The sequence below is a fragment of the Magnolia sinica genome, chromosome 5, assembly GCF_029962835.1.
Source record: "Magnolia sinica isolate HGM2019 chromosome 5, MsV1, whole genome shotgun sequence".
Taxonomy (NCBI): domain Eukaryota; kingdom Viridiplantae; phylum Streptophyta; class Magnoliopsida; order Magnoliales; family Magnoliaceae; genus Magnolia; species Magnolia sinica.
This window is the reverse complement of record NC_080577.1, coordinates 28,130,378-28,145,781: the sequence shown is the minus strand read 5'-3', so window position 1 is coordinate 28,145,781 and position 15,404 is coordinate 28,130,378. Positions and strand designations below refer to the sequence as shown.

The following is a 15,404-nucleotide window of genomic DNA, read 5'->3' as shown; positions in this document are numbered from 1 at the left end:
TTTATGGATGGTTACAATCATGTTGACTTGTATTGTATGTATTGTGGAATGATGGTTAGAAATGAATATATATATATATATATATATATATTTCAGGTAACATAAACATAAATTATTAAAGGATCCTTCTATGTTTTTAATGGAAATTTCTTGAAAGACAAAAGGGAAAGATAAGAATCCTTTAACACTATCATGATGTGGTATTACTTGGTGCATATTGATGGCAAAAGGATGAGTGATGAGTTCTTAATTTTCCTTTTCTGATTTATTTATATTTTTCATTTTTTAAAGAAAATCATAAAATATCTTACTATTTTGCGATACGATTTGCAATTTGATATAATTCAACCCCTATTACGATTTGCGATATGATAACAATTTCGACAACATTGCTCTGGAGTGCCTTATGAGGATGACTATTAAGACATAAGAGGATTAGCATGCTGCTTGGGCAGAAGGGTTGGAGAATTAAGAGGCATATGAGTGGATGATGAACATTCTAGAGACAAGGATGTTGACATGGAAGACTAGGAAGAATATAATCAAGCATGAGGACATCTAAAGCAGCCTAATAGCTGGCCCAATTGAAAATAAAATGATCAAGGACTGACTAATGATGGTCCAGCCACGTCACGTACTACGAAAGGCGAAGATGGTCCCCACAAGGTTGGGAGCTTTGATGGGGGGTGAAGGGCCTGAAAGGAGCATGCAGGGACGACCTAGAGGGGCTTGATTCAAGGTGGAGATAATGGATATGAAGGTTTGTACACTAGTTGACGTTTAGGCCTTAGGAATGATGGGTGAATTAGGATCCATAAAGCGATCAAATACTTGGATGGAACTGTGATGACGGCAGCCACAATGATGTATGTAAGAAAGATAGTGTTTCTACCTCCTCCATTTAATAAAATGAGATAAAAGATATTTCAACTATATATGACAAGATGCCATGAGCAAAATTTTCCCTGCAGTTAGTTTTTGGACTTGCAAAGACTACCTGAGGCTAGCTAGATTGTCACCGGATGTGTGCGCACACTATGCTTTTCGATTGAATTTATATGTGCTTCCTTTACACAAGAATACATCCGTCTGTAGTTTGTTTCTTAATCAGTTATGTTCAGGCTATTCATAAAATTAACTTCTCAGTTTATTAATCACTTCTCAGTTTGTTAATCACTTCTCAGTTTCTTAGTTCTCAAGTTCGACATTTCTTTTCTTCTCTGATTTTATTAACAAGTTATATTGTTACATCTGACTTCGCAATAACAAGCTGTTAACTTAGTCATGTTATAGGATTTTGAGGTTCCTTTGTGCATTCTGGTTGTGTTTCATTTGAGGCATTTTGTACAGTTGAGCTGGATGCAATCTATGAAACATAATAAGGTGCACGAGGCACCAGAAAATAGCTTGTAATTTCTTTGAAGAGGTTTGCTATTGAGTGGCAATGTTTCTGATAAGTATTTGGCTTTTTTAATATTTTGTAGGGATGCGTTTGTTGATTATTGGGTCAATAGAAACATGATGACAATGGATATAGCAACCCAAATATTTGCAATATTAAAGCAACCGGATCGCAAATACCTTACTCAGGTCTCTTCTTTAAAAGCACTGATGCTTGTACTTCCAACTTTCCTTAATAAATATTCTTAACATGCCCCATTTTTCGATGAATATTATCAACATGCCTCATAGATATGGGTCAGTTGTGAAGTCACAGCAAGAAATTGAGCTGGCTGTGTATGCAAATATGGATGCTACACCTTGGGTTTTTTCCACGTCATCTTCTTTTTTATTCTGTTCAACTTGTATGCAGGAAGACTTCAAACCTGTTCTTCGAGAACTTTTGGCAACTCATCCGGGGTTGGAGTTCTTGCAGAGCACTCCTGAATTTCAGGAACGATATGGTGCGTTCTTAATCAGTTAACTGTTTCTTAAGTTGTACTGAAAGTATTTGCTATTTCCAGTCTTAGGAGATGCATGTATTTTGGTTTTGTAGTCATTATATTGTTGCTGGTTCTGTATGTGCATTTTGGCTATAGAGTTGTGTTGTTGGCCATTGGCCATATTCTTACTTATTTCATCTTGCTCAGTTTTCTTTTCTTATGTGAAAATTAAGCTCCAATTACTGTAAACCTCGCCAGTCATCTCTTTTTTTTGGAGGGGATTGTTTAAGTTCAATCTTGAGATTCAATCAGGCAGTGGATGATTAATTGATTATTGAAACCCTTGATACAGAACTCAGTGTAAAGAGATCCTTGTTCACATGTTCTAACATTTATACGATGGTTGTTACTTGCTATTTCGGAGTTTTATGGAGAGGACTTTATGGCGAGATCAGTCTTCAGTGAACATAGCGGCTCAAGTGGTGATTCTTGTGTCAGACTGGCAGTACGTCAATGGCTTCTTGAAGTAGTTTATTTGTTTTGTTTATTCCCTTGGCCATTCCTCTCACAAAGTTGTATCTAATGTTTGAAATATCGGTATTGCTACAAGTTCTGCTGGCTGGGGACATGGAAATAATATCGATATCGCCGATATCAGGAAATGTGAGGAAACACTGGGAAAACAGTGGAATTTTTCAGTAGAACTTCAGGAGATGCTAAAATACATATAATTGCAAATTTGTGAATAAAAAAATTGCAAAAAGAACGCATAAATAATAAGTTTCCATTTAATGGGGGCTTAAAAGCATTTGTTGTCATAAGAAATCAGTCCAACCATCCCATCAATCCCTTCTATCCATCCAACCATCCCCATCAAATCATCCAGCCTTCCATCCAAACATCCATTGATATTTCAGAATATTGATAACACACTATATTTCGCCAAGAAATCGCCAACAATTGGAAATGAAATGAAAGAATGTGGTCTTGATATTACCCGTGTTGTGATAACAATAATATCATGATATTATTGATATTATCATCAACAATTTGAAAATTGCATACAACCATGCGCCCATAAAATTTTTCGAAATAGATTTTTTTATTTTTATTTTTTATAATAAACAGATTTTTGGTGATATCTATACATTGGTGATATTATCGAAATATCGTCGATACAGTGATGATACAGGCGACACCTGGAATTGATATAGTAAAAAATATTGACGATGTAAGTGACACTTGGAATTTACACACTCGAAAATATTGGTGATACTTGGGGCCTGTTTGTTAACCCCGAATTTTTGCACTTAACGTGGAATTGGGAAAATGTTCCGTGTTTAGTGGTGTTTGTTAATGCGTCGATAATGCTGAAGAAGGAAAGCGCTAAGTGGTTTTTCACTGAATTTTTTCCGTCATAGGAGTCTGGCTTAATGGAGAATGCGGAATGCGCTTAGTGAATTTTTCATTAAACAAAAATTTTTGACTCCAAAATTACCCCTTTTCAAGTTACTATGGCAATTTTTTCTCTTTAAATTGTTTGCGCAACACAAAATCAACTTTTAACCTGTGAAACTTCTTTATGCCCCACCATGATGTATGTGTTTCATCCATTTTTAAAGATCATTTTAGGGCTTGATACCAAAAATGAGAGGAATATAAATCTCAGGTGGACCATACCACAGGAAAACAATAATGATTGGATATCCACCATTAAAATTCTCCTAAGGCCCAACGTACTATTTATTTGACATCCAATTTGTTGATTAAGTCATATAGACCTAGATGAATGGAAAAAACAAAGATCAGCTTATCCAAAACTTTTATGACCCCCAAAAAGTTTTTAATGGCCGATGTTCATTCAACACTGTTTTCCTATAATGTGGTCCACTTGAGATTGGGATATACTTCATTTTTGGTATCATACCATAAAATGATCTAGAAACATAGATGGACGACATGGATGAAACACATACATCATGGTGGGGCCCACATAGCACCGACCATCAGCCATTGGCTTGTGGCAGGGGAGTAGCCAATCTGTTTCCGCGGACGCGGATTGGATATTGACAGGTTGAGTGGCGAGACTCGCTACTGAAGTTCCATCACCAAGTTATGTGGGCCCCATCATGATGTATGTTTTGTATCCACGACGTCCATCCATTTGGAAATATAATTTTAGGTAAAGATCCAAAGAATGAGTCAAATCCAAAGCTCCAGTGGACCTCACCATAGAAAACAGTGGGGAGAGTGACGCCCACTATTAAAAACTTAAATAGGCCACAAAAGTTTTTGATCAAGCTGATATTTGTTTTTTTCCCTTCTTTCATGTCTGTGTTAACTTGTGAACAAGTTGGATTTCAAATAAAAATCACGGTGAGCCTTAGGAAGGTTTCAACGGTAGGCATCAATCTCGCCACTATTATTATTATTATTTTTTTTTGTGGTGGGGTCTACTACATATTTGGATCTGCCTCATTCTTTAACTCATGCTGTAAAATTAAATCTCCAAATAAATGGACGGTGTAGATAAAACACATACATCATAGTGGGCCCATGGAACTTGATTACGTCTGAATCTCGCTATTCATCCTTTCAGTAGCTAAGCCTCGTCCAAGTAGGATGCGGATTGGTTGGTGTACCTCACACTAGCTATATAGCTATTGTCTTGACGTCAGCAAGTTATGTGGGTCCCATCATGAGGTATGTTTTATATCCAAACCATTCGTCCATTTGGTGAGCTCGTATTAAAGCTTGAGACGAAAGATAAGCTGCAAAAAGTAGCGGGGGATTGAATGTCTACGATTGAAACCCTTTTTAGGGTCACGGAAGTTTTAGATCAATATGATTTTTATTTATTTTTCCTCTTCATACAGGGATTTGTGACCTTACGAACATATTGGATGGAAAATACACTTAAATAGGCCACAGAAGTTTTGGATCAACATGTTTTCACTTCATCCAATTGGGAATGACTTTATAAATGGTTTGGATAGCATATAAATATAAGGCGGGACTTATTTGAAGGTTTTGTTGCTACTGGTGTTCAATTCTATACAACACATAGTGACAATCTTCCGGCTAAGAGGAATTGAGGTTATGATGACATTTTAGTTTTTTATTAAGTATTTTAGTTTATTTGAATTAAATATAATGATTTTATTTTTATTTAATAAAAAATAATTTCTTTATAATGTAAAACATTTCCAAACGAGAGATAGGGGCAAATGTGTCAAATTAACATATTTCCGACATTTAAGATGTTTGTTAACAAACAGTTTGTTTCAGATTCAGTACTTAATTTTTAGACTTCAGCCATAATTATCAAACAAGCGTTTTTTTTTTTTTTTTTTTTTTTTTAACTTCAGATTTCAGATTTGGTCTTTAGACTTCAGATTTAACAAACGGGGCCTTAGTGATACATTGCCGATACTGGAATTTCCGATACTACCAATGTTATCGGTATCACTACTAGTGTTATTGTTATCACCGAGTTGGAGATATGGATAATATTGGGGAACAATGGTTGTAGGCACACCATAACTAGTTTGGTTTTAGAAAACCGCCTTCCAAACCATCAAATGCACGGGAAAGGGTGGACCTCTTGTCTCTTCTTCTCCCTAGTCTCTCTCACAAAAGGCACCTGTTCTCTCAGTCCCCTTGTTGCTCCTCTGAAAAAAAAAAAAAACCTGAAGGGAAACAACACGATGCATAATCTCTCTCTCTCTCTCTCTCTCTCTCTCTCTCTCTCATGATGACAACCATTGTTGTCATGTGTGATCGCATATGCACATATCCATATGCAGATTGCATATGCGATCTGGCACATGTGAAAATATGTGATCGCATATTGGCCATGACACATTGATTTTTTATTTTTATTTTTATTTTTTTTTTGCAAAAAAAATAACATTTTGTCTATAAAAAGGCTTCCAAATCTCCTCCATTTGCAATATTCTCACTCCAAAACTCTCTTACTCTATTTTTCTCGTACATTTCTTAATTACAAGTGGTCTTAATCTCCTTCTTTCTTGTATTTCCTACTTCCAAGTGATCTTAATCTCTCTCTCTCTCTCTCTCTCTCTCTCCCCTACATTCCCTCTCTCTTGGAAGTTGGAAGATCAAGATTCTAGCACTTTTAAGTTTCAAGGAAGATAGCTTGTTGATTTTCTACCATAATAAATAAATTGCTTGTTGATTTTGTTGTTACTTCTTGTTAACTATATTGTTAAATGTGGATGACTTGATGTTTAATTCATTGTTTAATTGATTTTATCTCTCTCAAATGCATTTTAAATATGTAAAATTAGTTATCTATTAACTTAGAAAAGTTCTCATTAGTTTCTTTTATATATATATATATATATATATATATATATATATATATATATATATATATATATATATTAAATTTTTTTGAATTTTAACAAAATATATATATATATATATATATATATATATATATATATATATAATTTTTCAAAAAATAAAAAATAAAAATGCAATCGCATATGTGATTGGCATATGCGATCGCACATGATCGCATATGCGATTCAACAACAGTGATGACAACTTAAATTAAGCACCCAAAAAGATAATTTCAAATCTGGCACTCCCATGGAGCCAAAGCAAAAAAAATACCACTCAAAAAGTAAAAACAACAAAAAACCAAAACAGCCAAACAACAAGGCAAGGGATTACAAATACAAAAGAATCCCAATCCCTCACTATAGACAAATAAGACTCCCTGCAAAATCACGCTGAACTAAAGCCCATTCCACACAAATGGTGAGAATAGACTGCTTGACAGAATCCAATGGCGCAACCTTCCTGTAAAAAATCTTTGCACTTTTCTCTCCAAATCCCCCACCAGATGGCAAAGGGAACCATCTTCCAAATAAATATCCCACAGAGGACCCTCAGGTCAGCCTGCAACAACCTCAAAAGTAGTCCCTTTTCCCACCCAGCTGATTTTGAATAGCTGCCAAAAGGTGTCCCAAACGGCCTGGGCTGCTGAAGAGTGCAACAATAGATGATTCCTGGTTTCCTCTGCACATCTACATATAAAAGGCATTTATGGACTGCCACGTTCTGCTTTTTCAAGTTGTCCACCCTGAGAATTTTACTAGCAACCGCCACCACACAAACGCCTGCACTCATGGGGGTATGGGAGATTTCAAGATGTAGGAACAAGTGTGTCTAGGGGACTCACTATTGCAAATCTTTGACTGCAAGGATTTGGAAGAAAATATGCTCCCTTTGGCCCACTTCCAAACTTTCCAGTCCTCTTGACCAGTCAATATCTACTGAGTAGAGAGTTTCCAGAAGAGTCACGTAATCATGCATCTCATTTTCTCTCAAATTTTGCCTTATTCCTGACAACCTCTCCTCATTGCACCACATAGTTATCACTCACAATGGCTTCTTTGTGGGGGGATACGCCTGCTCCAACAAGGAGTCTCCAAGCCACACATCCTTCCAAAACCTAAGGCAATCTCCATTCCCGATTACAAATCTTGTCCATTCCTGCTCAGGATTGATCAGTTATTTGCCTCTGGACTTCCACCCAGTAACTAAATAGCTGACTGCACCTTGAATCCTCCATTTCTTCTAGGAAAACCTGGAAATCATCCCCTTGTCTCTGAATATCTGTATTTGCAAAAAACCACTTCTCTCCAAAGGGCACCTGGCTCCTTCCCAAACCTCCACTACCATTTACCGAGGGGGGAATCAGTCTTTTCTCCTCATTCTTCCCAAGCCCAGCCCTCCCTCTGACTTGGATTTTTGAACCAACTCCCACCTGACATGGTGGAATTTATGGCCTTCATTGCTTCCCACAGGGAATCCCTTCTCTCTCTCTCTGTAAAAGAAGTAACACGGTAGACTCCCTACAGTCCAAAAGAATAATGCATCGACCAATACTGCAATAGTTTTGCACCCTCTGACAATGGCAGAAGCTGGATAACCGAATGTAAGACCAGATAGGGTTCCATGTACTATTGGATCGGGTATTACTGATTTAGCAGCAGTTGAGCCGCTGGGCAGATTTTAAGGTAGGAGCAGAGAGGGAAATAAGAACAACTGGAATATGTGAATTTTGAAGGGCGACTCTAGTTTGCCACTCTCAAGCCTATCTCTTGGCCTGTCCATTATGAGACTGATGTGGCTGCATGGGCAACCCCATCTGGTCAGTTCTAGTGAATAGGCTGTTATATTGAGTTGGTCAGACAATTTTATCCTACATATTGGTGACCTTAAAGTGGATGGCTAGAACCAAAATGCTGTCAAAGGTTCATGCTCAATGTGAAAAATCTGGTGGCTAGGGTTGTTCAATCAGTGTGATTTTTTAGTCTCCCATCTTCTGTAGGCCCACCCGACGGATTGAATAATCACTATAGAGCCACTTGAGCTCCATCATCGTGGATGGGGTCATCCGGCCATGGATGACGAACTTCAAACTCAACTAAGGGCAAAATCAAGTATGTAGAAATTCAAGTATTCAACTAGTACAGGCCTGCTTTAGTCAGTTTATTCAAGTTTCATCTGAAATGTTGAGAACTTCTCTTTTTATCAACAACATTTTATCATGGACGGAAAACATGCAAAAGGTGCAAGGAAAAGAGAATCATTTTTTTGAAAGGTAAAATAAATATAACAAAACAAAATGATCCTGTCTATTTGGAAGTATTTAGGCATGTAATGTTCTTGTTTCTTAGCCTATTTCCCCAAGCTGTTGTGTTGAAGACCTTAATCAGATCTTGCAATGTCTTCATTATTTTCTGACTGATTCATCATAATTTGGACCAGCGGAAACTGTCATATACAGAATATTTTACTACATAAATAGATCGGGAAACGGCCATCTTACCCTCAGGGAGCTGAAACGTGGAAATTTAATTGCTGCAATGCAACATGCAGACGAGGAGGAGGATATAAACAAAGTGTTGAGGTAAATCTACTTGAAAATTTGCAAATTATTTTGCCTTAGAATGAAATCTCATTAGGAGGCCTGTAATATCAGTGGTATTTTGTTTCACATGCACTTGCTTTCTGTAATACGTCATGCTCATAAGTAGTGTTTTCAGTATCTTGTGATGTCACTGATATATCATATATCTCATGATATATCTGTTATCCTAGGGGAGATATGAAACCTAGCTTTAATATCCATTTTTCATGGTATCATGCAATAAATCACACAACATCTCGATACATCATGGACATTGTGATATCATGCGACTTATCCACTCTCTCCCTTTATGAATTCTTAATGTATCATGGGATAGATAGATACCGAGTGCGATATTGAAAGGGGTAAAAGGAAACTGGTGCTGTTTTGTTTGGAAAGTAATAAAAAATTCACCAAAATTGTTTGTTTTGTTTTGTTTTTTGTTTTTTTTTTTTTTTTGCAAAAAAACATCTTCCTAGTACATTGCAAGGTGATTTTGACTAGTATACTCTCGTTTGTTGGAAGAAAATCTTTGAAATCGTGATTCAAAAGCTTATTGGGGCTGATTCTAAAAGCCGCGTATTTTTTTGTTTTTGTTTTTATATGTTGTTAATAGTGTCAAATGATAAGAAATCCATGATTTTTCATGTTTTGCGTGAATAATAATGGATTTGGAGCTTCGATTTCTAGATTTGAAGGAGATGAGCCGGTTGCGAAAAAATTAAAATTTCTTCAATTTTCCCAAATCAGTTTCAATCTTAGTGTCCAAACACGAAATCAACATGCATATAACTTGATCCACATATTCATGGCAATTTGGGGATTTTTCGGGAAAAAATTAATTTTTAATTAAAAATTGTTATTTTTTTTTTTTTTGGAAATACAGAGGTATATTTCTAGTTTTCTACTTCTTTTGCTTTTGAATGTAATGCTTGCATTTCCATACATGTCTTCTTACATTTATAAATTTTATGATCCGACTTTGAATATAGTTGCGTTAGTTCAGTCAGACAACACATAGTTTAGGACCCTATACAAAGGAAACCCATTATGTGCACTTTTTTTTTTTTTTTTTTTTGTGATTTAAAAATAAAATAAAATTCTAAGTTTGTATTGGTGCCTTTTTTAACAATCCCTGAAGTTTCATTGAAAAATTTGATCAATTTCTCCATGTTTCCCAACAACAACGATAAATTACGTGATACAACCAATATATCCTGTGCAATAACCAATATGTGTCTGTATCCTAAGGGTACAATACATTATGCAATAATGATACGGAAAACATTGCTCATAAGGGACTCTTCAAATCATATGGTGGTTGAGCTTTAACATAACTCTTGCATAGGAAAGTGCATCTGCATGTTCAGCTTGCTGCTTGATTGTGGGGAATTTTAAGCATTTCTGCAGGGAAATTCACTTGCCTTTTCAAGGGATGTTTGCTTGAAATTTTATTGATGAACGGATTTTATATGTTTAATATATTCAGAAGATGTGGAAAATGTCTCAAGGAATGATTTCTTATCATGGTTAAGCACAAGAGAATTGATTCTTATAGAATTATTTCTTATCATGGTTAAGCATAAGAGAATTGATTCTTATATATTAATGCAGCAACTATGGATTAAAGGTGACACTACCTAATGCATCTGTCCATTGTAACGCTTCCTACTGTAAGATTCATGGCACAAGAGTCAACTTGATCTGTCTTTTTCCTATCTTTTTTCTACAGGTACTTCTCCTATGAGCATTTCTATGTGATATACTGCAAATTTTGGGAGCTGGATACGGATCATGATTTCTTGATTGATAAAGAGAATCTTATTAGATATGGTAACCATGCTCTCACATACAGGATTGTTGACAGAATTTTTTCACAGGTTTGTATTTCTATTATGTGAACTATGTCAACGTCCCTTTTCAGTACATTAAAATAATTTGCACAAACTATTATCTTCTGATACGTTTCTGTTTTAATCTTTATCGTAGATTCCAAGAAAATTTACTAGCAAGGTTGAAGGAAAGATGGGATATGAAGATTTTGTTTACTTTATGTTGTCAGAGGAGGATAAATCATCAGAGCCTAGTCTTGAGTACTGGTACTTGCATGTTCCTTAACCATGAATGTTTGGAATTACTGGCAAATTCCATGCTTTCAGTGCCATTAAACTGTTTGCTTATTCTTCTTATGATTCCATACTTATCATCCCATATTATTTTAGGATGTGTCACACTGATTTTTGGGATGCATCAGATTTATGGAAAAGAATTGGAAGTGCGTTCCTCCCGTATAACTAGAAGAAACTGTAAAGATAGCAAAAGTATATTGGCGACTAACCCATTGAAAGCCATCTCTGCCTGTTGTTATCATTTTTGTCTTCACTGTTGTTGTTGTTATTGTTGGTTTTTCTTGATGCCCTTCTTTTCATCTGGCAAGAATTCCATTCAAAGTGGATTTGTGATTGTATAAGGTTTTCTGGATCTCCTCTTGAACTGATTCAGTAAATGATATGAATTGAAATACTGCACTCCTTTCATAGTCAGAAGAACTCTCATTCCTGAAAAATGTGTCAATGATCAATCATTAGGGGTTATAAATCCTTTTCTGCCTATCGACAGAAGCATTTGGAAGGGCATCTCCTGGATTATGAACATGTTTAAGAAGGAGATCTCATTTAAGGTGGGTAATGTGAATCATATTTGCTTTTGTGAGGATGTATGGTGTACTGATTAGGGGTGGCAATGGGTTGGGATTGAGTCGAGTTTGGTCAGGGTTAGACCAAGCCCTTCCCATTTCCTAAACTGGCCAATAATTTCTGACCTAAACCCCAATCCCAAGCCCGACTCTACACGACTCATTTAATTGTAATTAGGTTGGGCTTGACCGACCTGAATACAGTTCTGAAGATGTGCCCATCCTTGCCCAACTAGGTTATAAATACAAATAACACACATCATGAGTATTTATCCATACTTGTCATCTATTAATTTGTTTTGTGTTTCAGGTTTGGTTGGGTCACCCCACCTAGCCCATTGATAAGCTTATATGGGCTGGTTGTGTAGGGTTCAACCTGACCCTAACCTATTTACTTAATCGTGCCCCATCTCAAACCTAAACCTGACACCAATGCCCCTTTAACTCGGGCGAAACCTACCTAAGGAGCAGGCTGGGCCAGTTGACCCAAGGAGAGACCTGACCCATTGCCACTCGTAGTGTTGATAAGAAACTTGAAACGATCTTTGCAAGGTTTGCTTTGGTTGTGACTAACAAGGAGATGGCAATTTCTCCATGCTTTGAAGTCTCAGGGGGCCATGATTTGGGCCCTCCCTTGTCGTATGAATCTTGACAATATAAGTTGGTGGAGATGGTGGGCTTGTTGGAATTTCTGCATTGTTGGTCCCCCTCCATGTTTTATAGGATGGTTGGGTGTGGAGTTTGGAAAGCTAGGGTAGAGTCTTGCGCACAACCCCCCCCCCCCCCTTTTTCAGGGAGTGTTACCGCGACCTTCCTTGGGTTACAGGTTTTGCATAGCTACCAGGCAAGGGTAAGTGCTGACCATCGACATGCTTTAGAAAAGGCAAATGATGGTCGCTAATGCATGCATCTGATCATTCTTAAATGAAGAAGAAGAAGATGCATCTCATATCTTTGGGTCACTGAGTTGGTAGATCATTTATTTATGCATTGCCCCTTTATTAGGTTGTCTGGGGGAGCTTCTTTGATTAGTTCCATTGATGCTGGGTGGTGCCAGACTGCTAGAATCGATTGGATCTTTTTCTTGGTGGCATGAGGGAGGAGTTGGTCCTATCTTATGGAAATTCGTCAACCTTGTTGGTTTGTGATCAATTTGGATTGAGCACAATAATAGGTGCTTTTGCAATTGACCCTAATCTCTTTAGTAGGCTATACATGTAAAATAAGTTGTCACTGTTGTGTGGAACACTTTTAAAAGTATAGGCTGCACATGCACATGCAGCAAGGATGTGCCGCCTGATTAAAGAGTAATCGACCTAGAAAGTCTCTGATGATGCTCCTGGCGGAGGAAGGTGAGGTACTTTTGTAAGAATTGCTTAGAAGATCTATAACCCTAATTCACGAATTCTTTCTTTATATTGAGGTGAGGTGGGACTAAAGCTTAGAAAAAAGGTACTATTCCGAAAAGGTGAGGTAAGAATTGCTTAGGAACATGCCTAGGGCTAGAACCATGTAAGGTCATTAGATTTTCAAAATTCTCAGATCAGAAATAATTATGGAAATGCCATTAACCTAGACCCTTGATTCTAAATCACATGGTTCCCATGATCCATTCAACCCAAAATTTATCCCATGCCTATTTATCATAATTGAACTATACACATCAAATTTCAACCCTTGGATCGTACTAGAAGTGACATAATGTTTAAATCATCCCTTTAACCCTTGATTTTATTGTCCATCGAGTGAGGAAAGTTAATGGGTAGATGTAGTCGAATATTTTGCTTCACGTGAGTGACTAGGATCGCCCATCATATGGACCAAATGTGTGATATGAGTGTCTCACTTTGATAAGTATTTTCTTAAGTTGCAAGTTACTCTGTTTTAGGAAATAACCAAGCTTACCAAATCCGGACCTTCCAATTGACCCACTTCTCACCGTCAATCGCTTCCCAAAATTTTACCACACCTTAGCCTCGTATGACTAGGAGATTATGCAAAATTTAGACCCCGATATATGATCCTACATCGTCAAATGATGGTCACGCCAAAGCCAGTTCCTGCCTTTTGGCGCAACAGGTGGAACCTCAGATTTAGGCATTTTCAACTATCAAATTTTGCTCAATCATTTGCTTATAATGACTACGCATTTTGCCCAATTTTGGACCCTGATCATCATGCATGGACCCGTTATCGAGATCCAAGTCCGTTTTGGCATCCACCAAGTCTTTTTCAAGATCATCAATTATATATAGTGTACTACTTTCAAAATTATATATTCCAACTCTACTTTTAATTCCAAACGAGATGAGCGGAGTAGATTTCATTAAAGATTAATCCATGTCCTACTTTTGGAGAATTTCACTTGAATTGAGAGGTGTGGACGCCCACCCCATTATAAGAGGGTGCGCACGCCTCTTCTCTTCCTATTCCCCTTAAAAGCTCAAGCCTACATTCATTTTCTCTAGCCCCTCACATCGTCCACAGAGAGAGAGAGAGAGAGAGAGAGAGAGAGAGAGAGAGAGAGAGAGAGAGAGTCCCTACCTTGGACGTCCACCTCTTCACCCTTGCTTGGACATCCCCTATCATTCACCCTAGCACGTGTGATCTCCCCATCGCTGTAGCTCGTGTAGAAGTCCTCCTTTCAAGTTCAACCTATGGTTTTTGTCTAATGCCAAAGCGAAGAATCCCTTTATGCTTATATACAATTCTAGCTAGTTCTCTTAAAACTTAGGGATTGTTTTCCTTGATTGTTTGTTTGTTGTTTTGATTCATAAAACCCTTGTTAATTCTCTGTTTAATTGTGTTTAATTGCTGTAAAATTGATGATGATTGAATAAATCCATGTTTGGATGAGGTTTGATAGAGAATTGAATGATAAATGGGTTTAAGCCCTAATTGCATGAAGTAGGGTTCATAAACTACCCCATCTAGGGTGGGTGTGTGAACCTGTGGTGCTTAGATTGATGTCATTTGATGATGGATCTCATGTGAACTTGTATATAAGCGAGTTAACTTGTTGCGATGAGCTAACCCGCCGATTCTACAAGGTGCGCCCAATAGGTTAGCCCATATGGACCATATATGTTGTAGAGGACCCTATATGTTGTAGATTAGGTTGGCCTATTTGTTGTGGTGTTTATGAGTGGTCCAATGGTGTTTAATTTGAGAATTATGTGATGATATGTCACTGGACTTCTTAATTAATATGAGAATATTACATGTTTGAATGTATGAACATGAATTTATGTGCATAATCATTTTTATGATGGAACTATGTGGAAACTAAGGATGTTTCATGAGGAATATCATGTGATAATGGACATGGCATGCTCATGTGATGATGTGATAATAGGCATGACACGCCCAATTACATAAGTCCATTATCACATCATCACATGGGCATGCCATGTCCATCAATATGATATTCCTCATGAAAGATCCATAGTTTCCACATAGTTCCATCATAAACATGATTCTAGCCATAAATCCATGTTCATACATTTAAACATGTAATATTCTCATAATAATTAAAAAGTCCAGCAATATATCATCCCATAATTCTCATGTTAAACGCCATTAGACCACTCACAAACAACACAATAAATAGGTCAACCCAATATACAACATATAGGGTCCATATGGGCCAACCTATTGGGCGCACCTTGTAGACTCGGCGGGTTAGCTTGCCACAACGGCTGAACTGGGCTCACAAAATTTTCGATCGCCGAATCCGGCACCGACAGCCTCCGTAGTACCCCATTCTCAGCTCCCAGCACCCATATACTGGATTCCGATCCTGGGATCCTATAAGGAGGATTTTCAATACGATTTTTTTTGTAAGAAGTATAACCATAAGCATAACCGACAGACACAA

The 15,404-nt window shown here is 37.2% G+C and overlaps 1 protein-coding gene across 5 annotated transcripts in view; it reads left to right on the top strand.

Moving 5' to 3' along the window:
• LOC131245857 (serine/threonine protein phosphatase 2A regulatory subunit B''beta-like) overlaps nucleotides 1-15,404 on the top strand; it is a 57,555-nt gene that overhangs the window by 23,134 nt on the left and 19,017 nt on the right. For all 5 annotated transcript variants that reach the window (XM_058245588.1, XM_058245590.1, XM_058245589.1 and 2 more), the window contains 5 exons: nucleotides 1,485-1,590; nucleotides 1,814-1,904; nucleotides 8,691-8,832; nucleotides 10,565-10,712; nucleotides 10,822-10,931. In XM_058245588.1, the coding sequence (XP_058101571.1) occupies nucleotides 1,485-1,590; nucleotides 1,814-1,904; nucleotides 8,691-8,832; nucleotides 10,565-10,712; nucleotides 10,822-10,931 (597 nt within the window). The remainder of the gene's footprint in view (nucleotides 1-1,484; nucleotides 1,591-1,813; nucleotides 1,905-8,690; nucleotides 8,833-10,564; nucleotides 10,713-10,821; nucleotides 10,932-15,404) is intronic.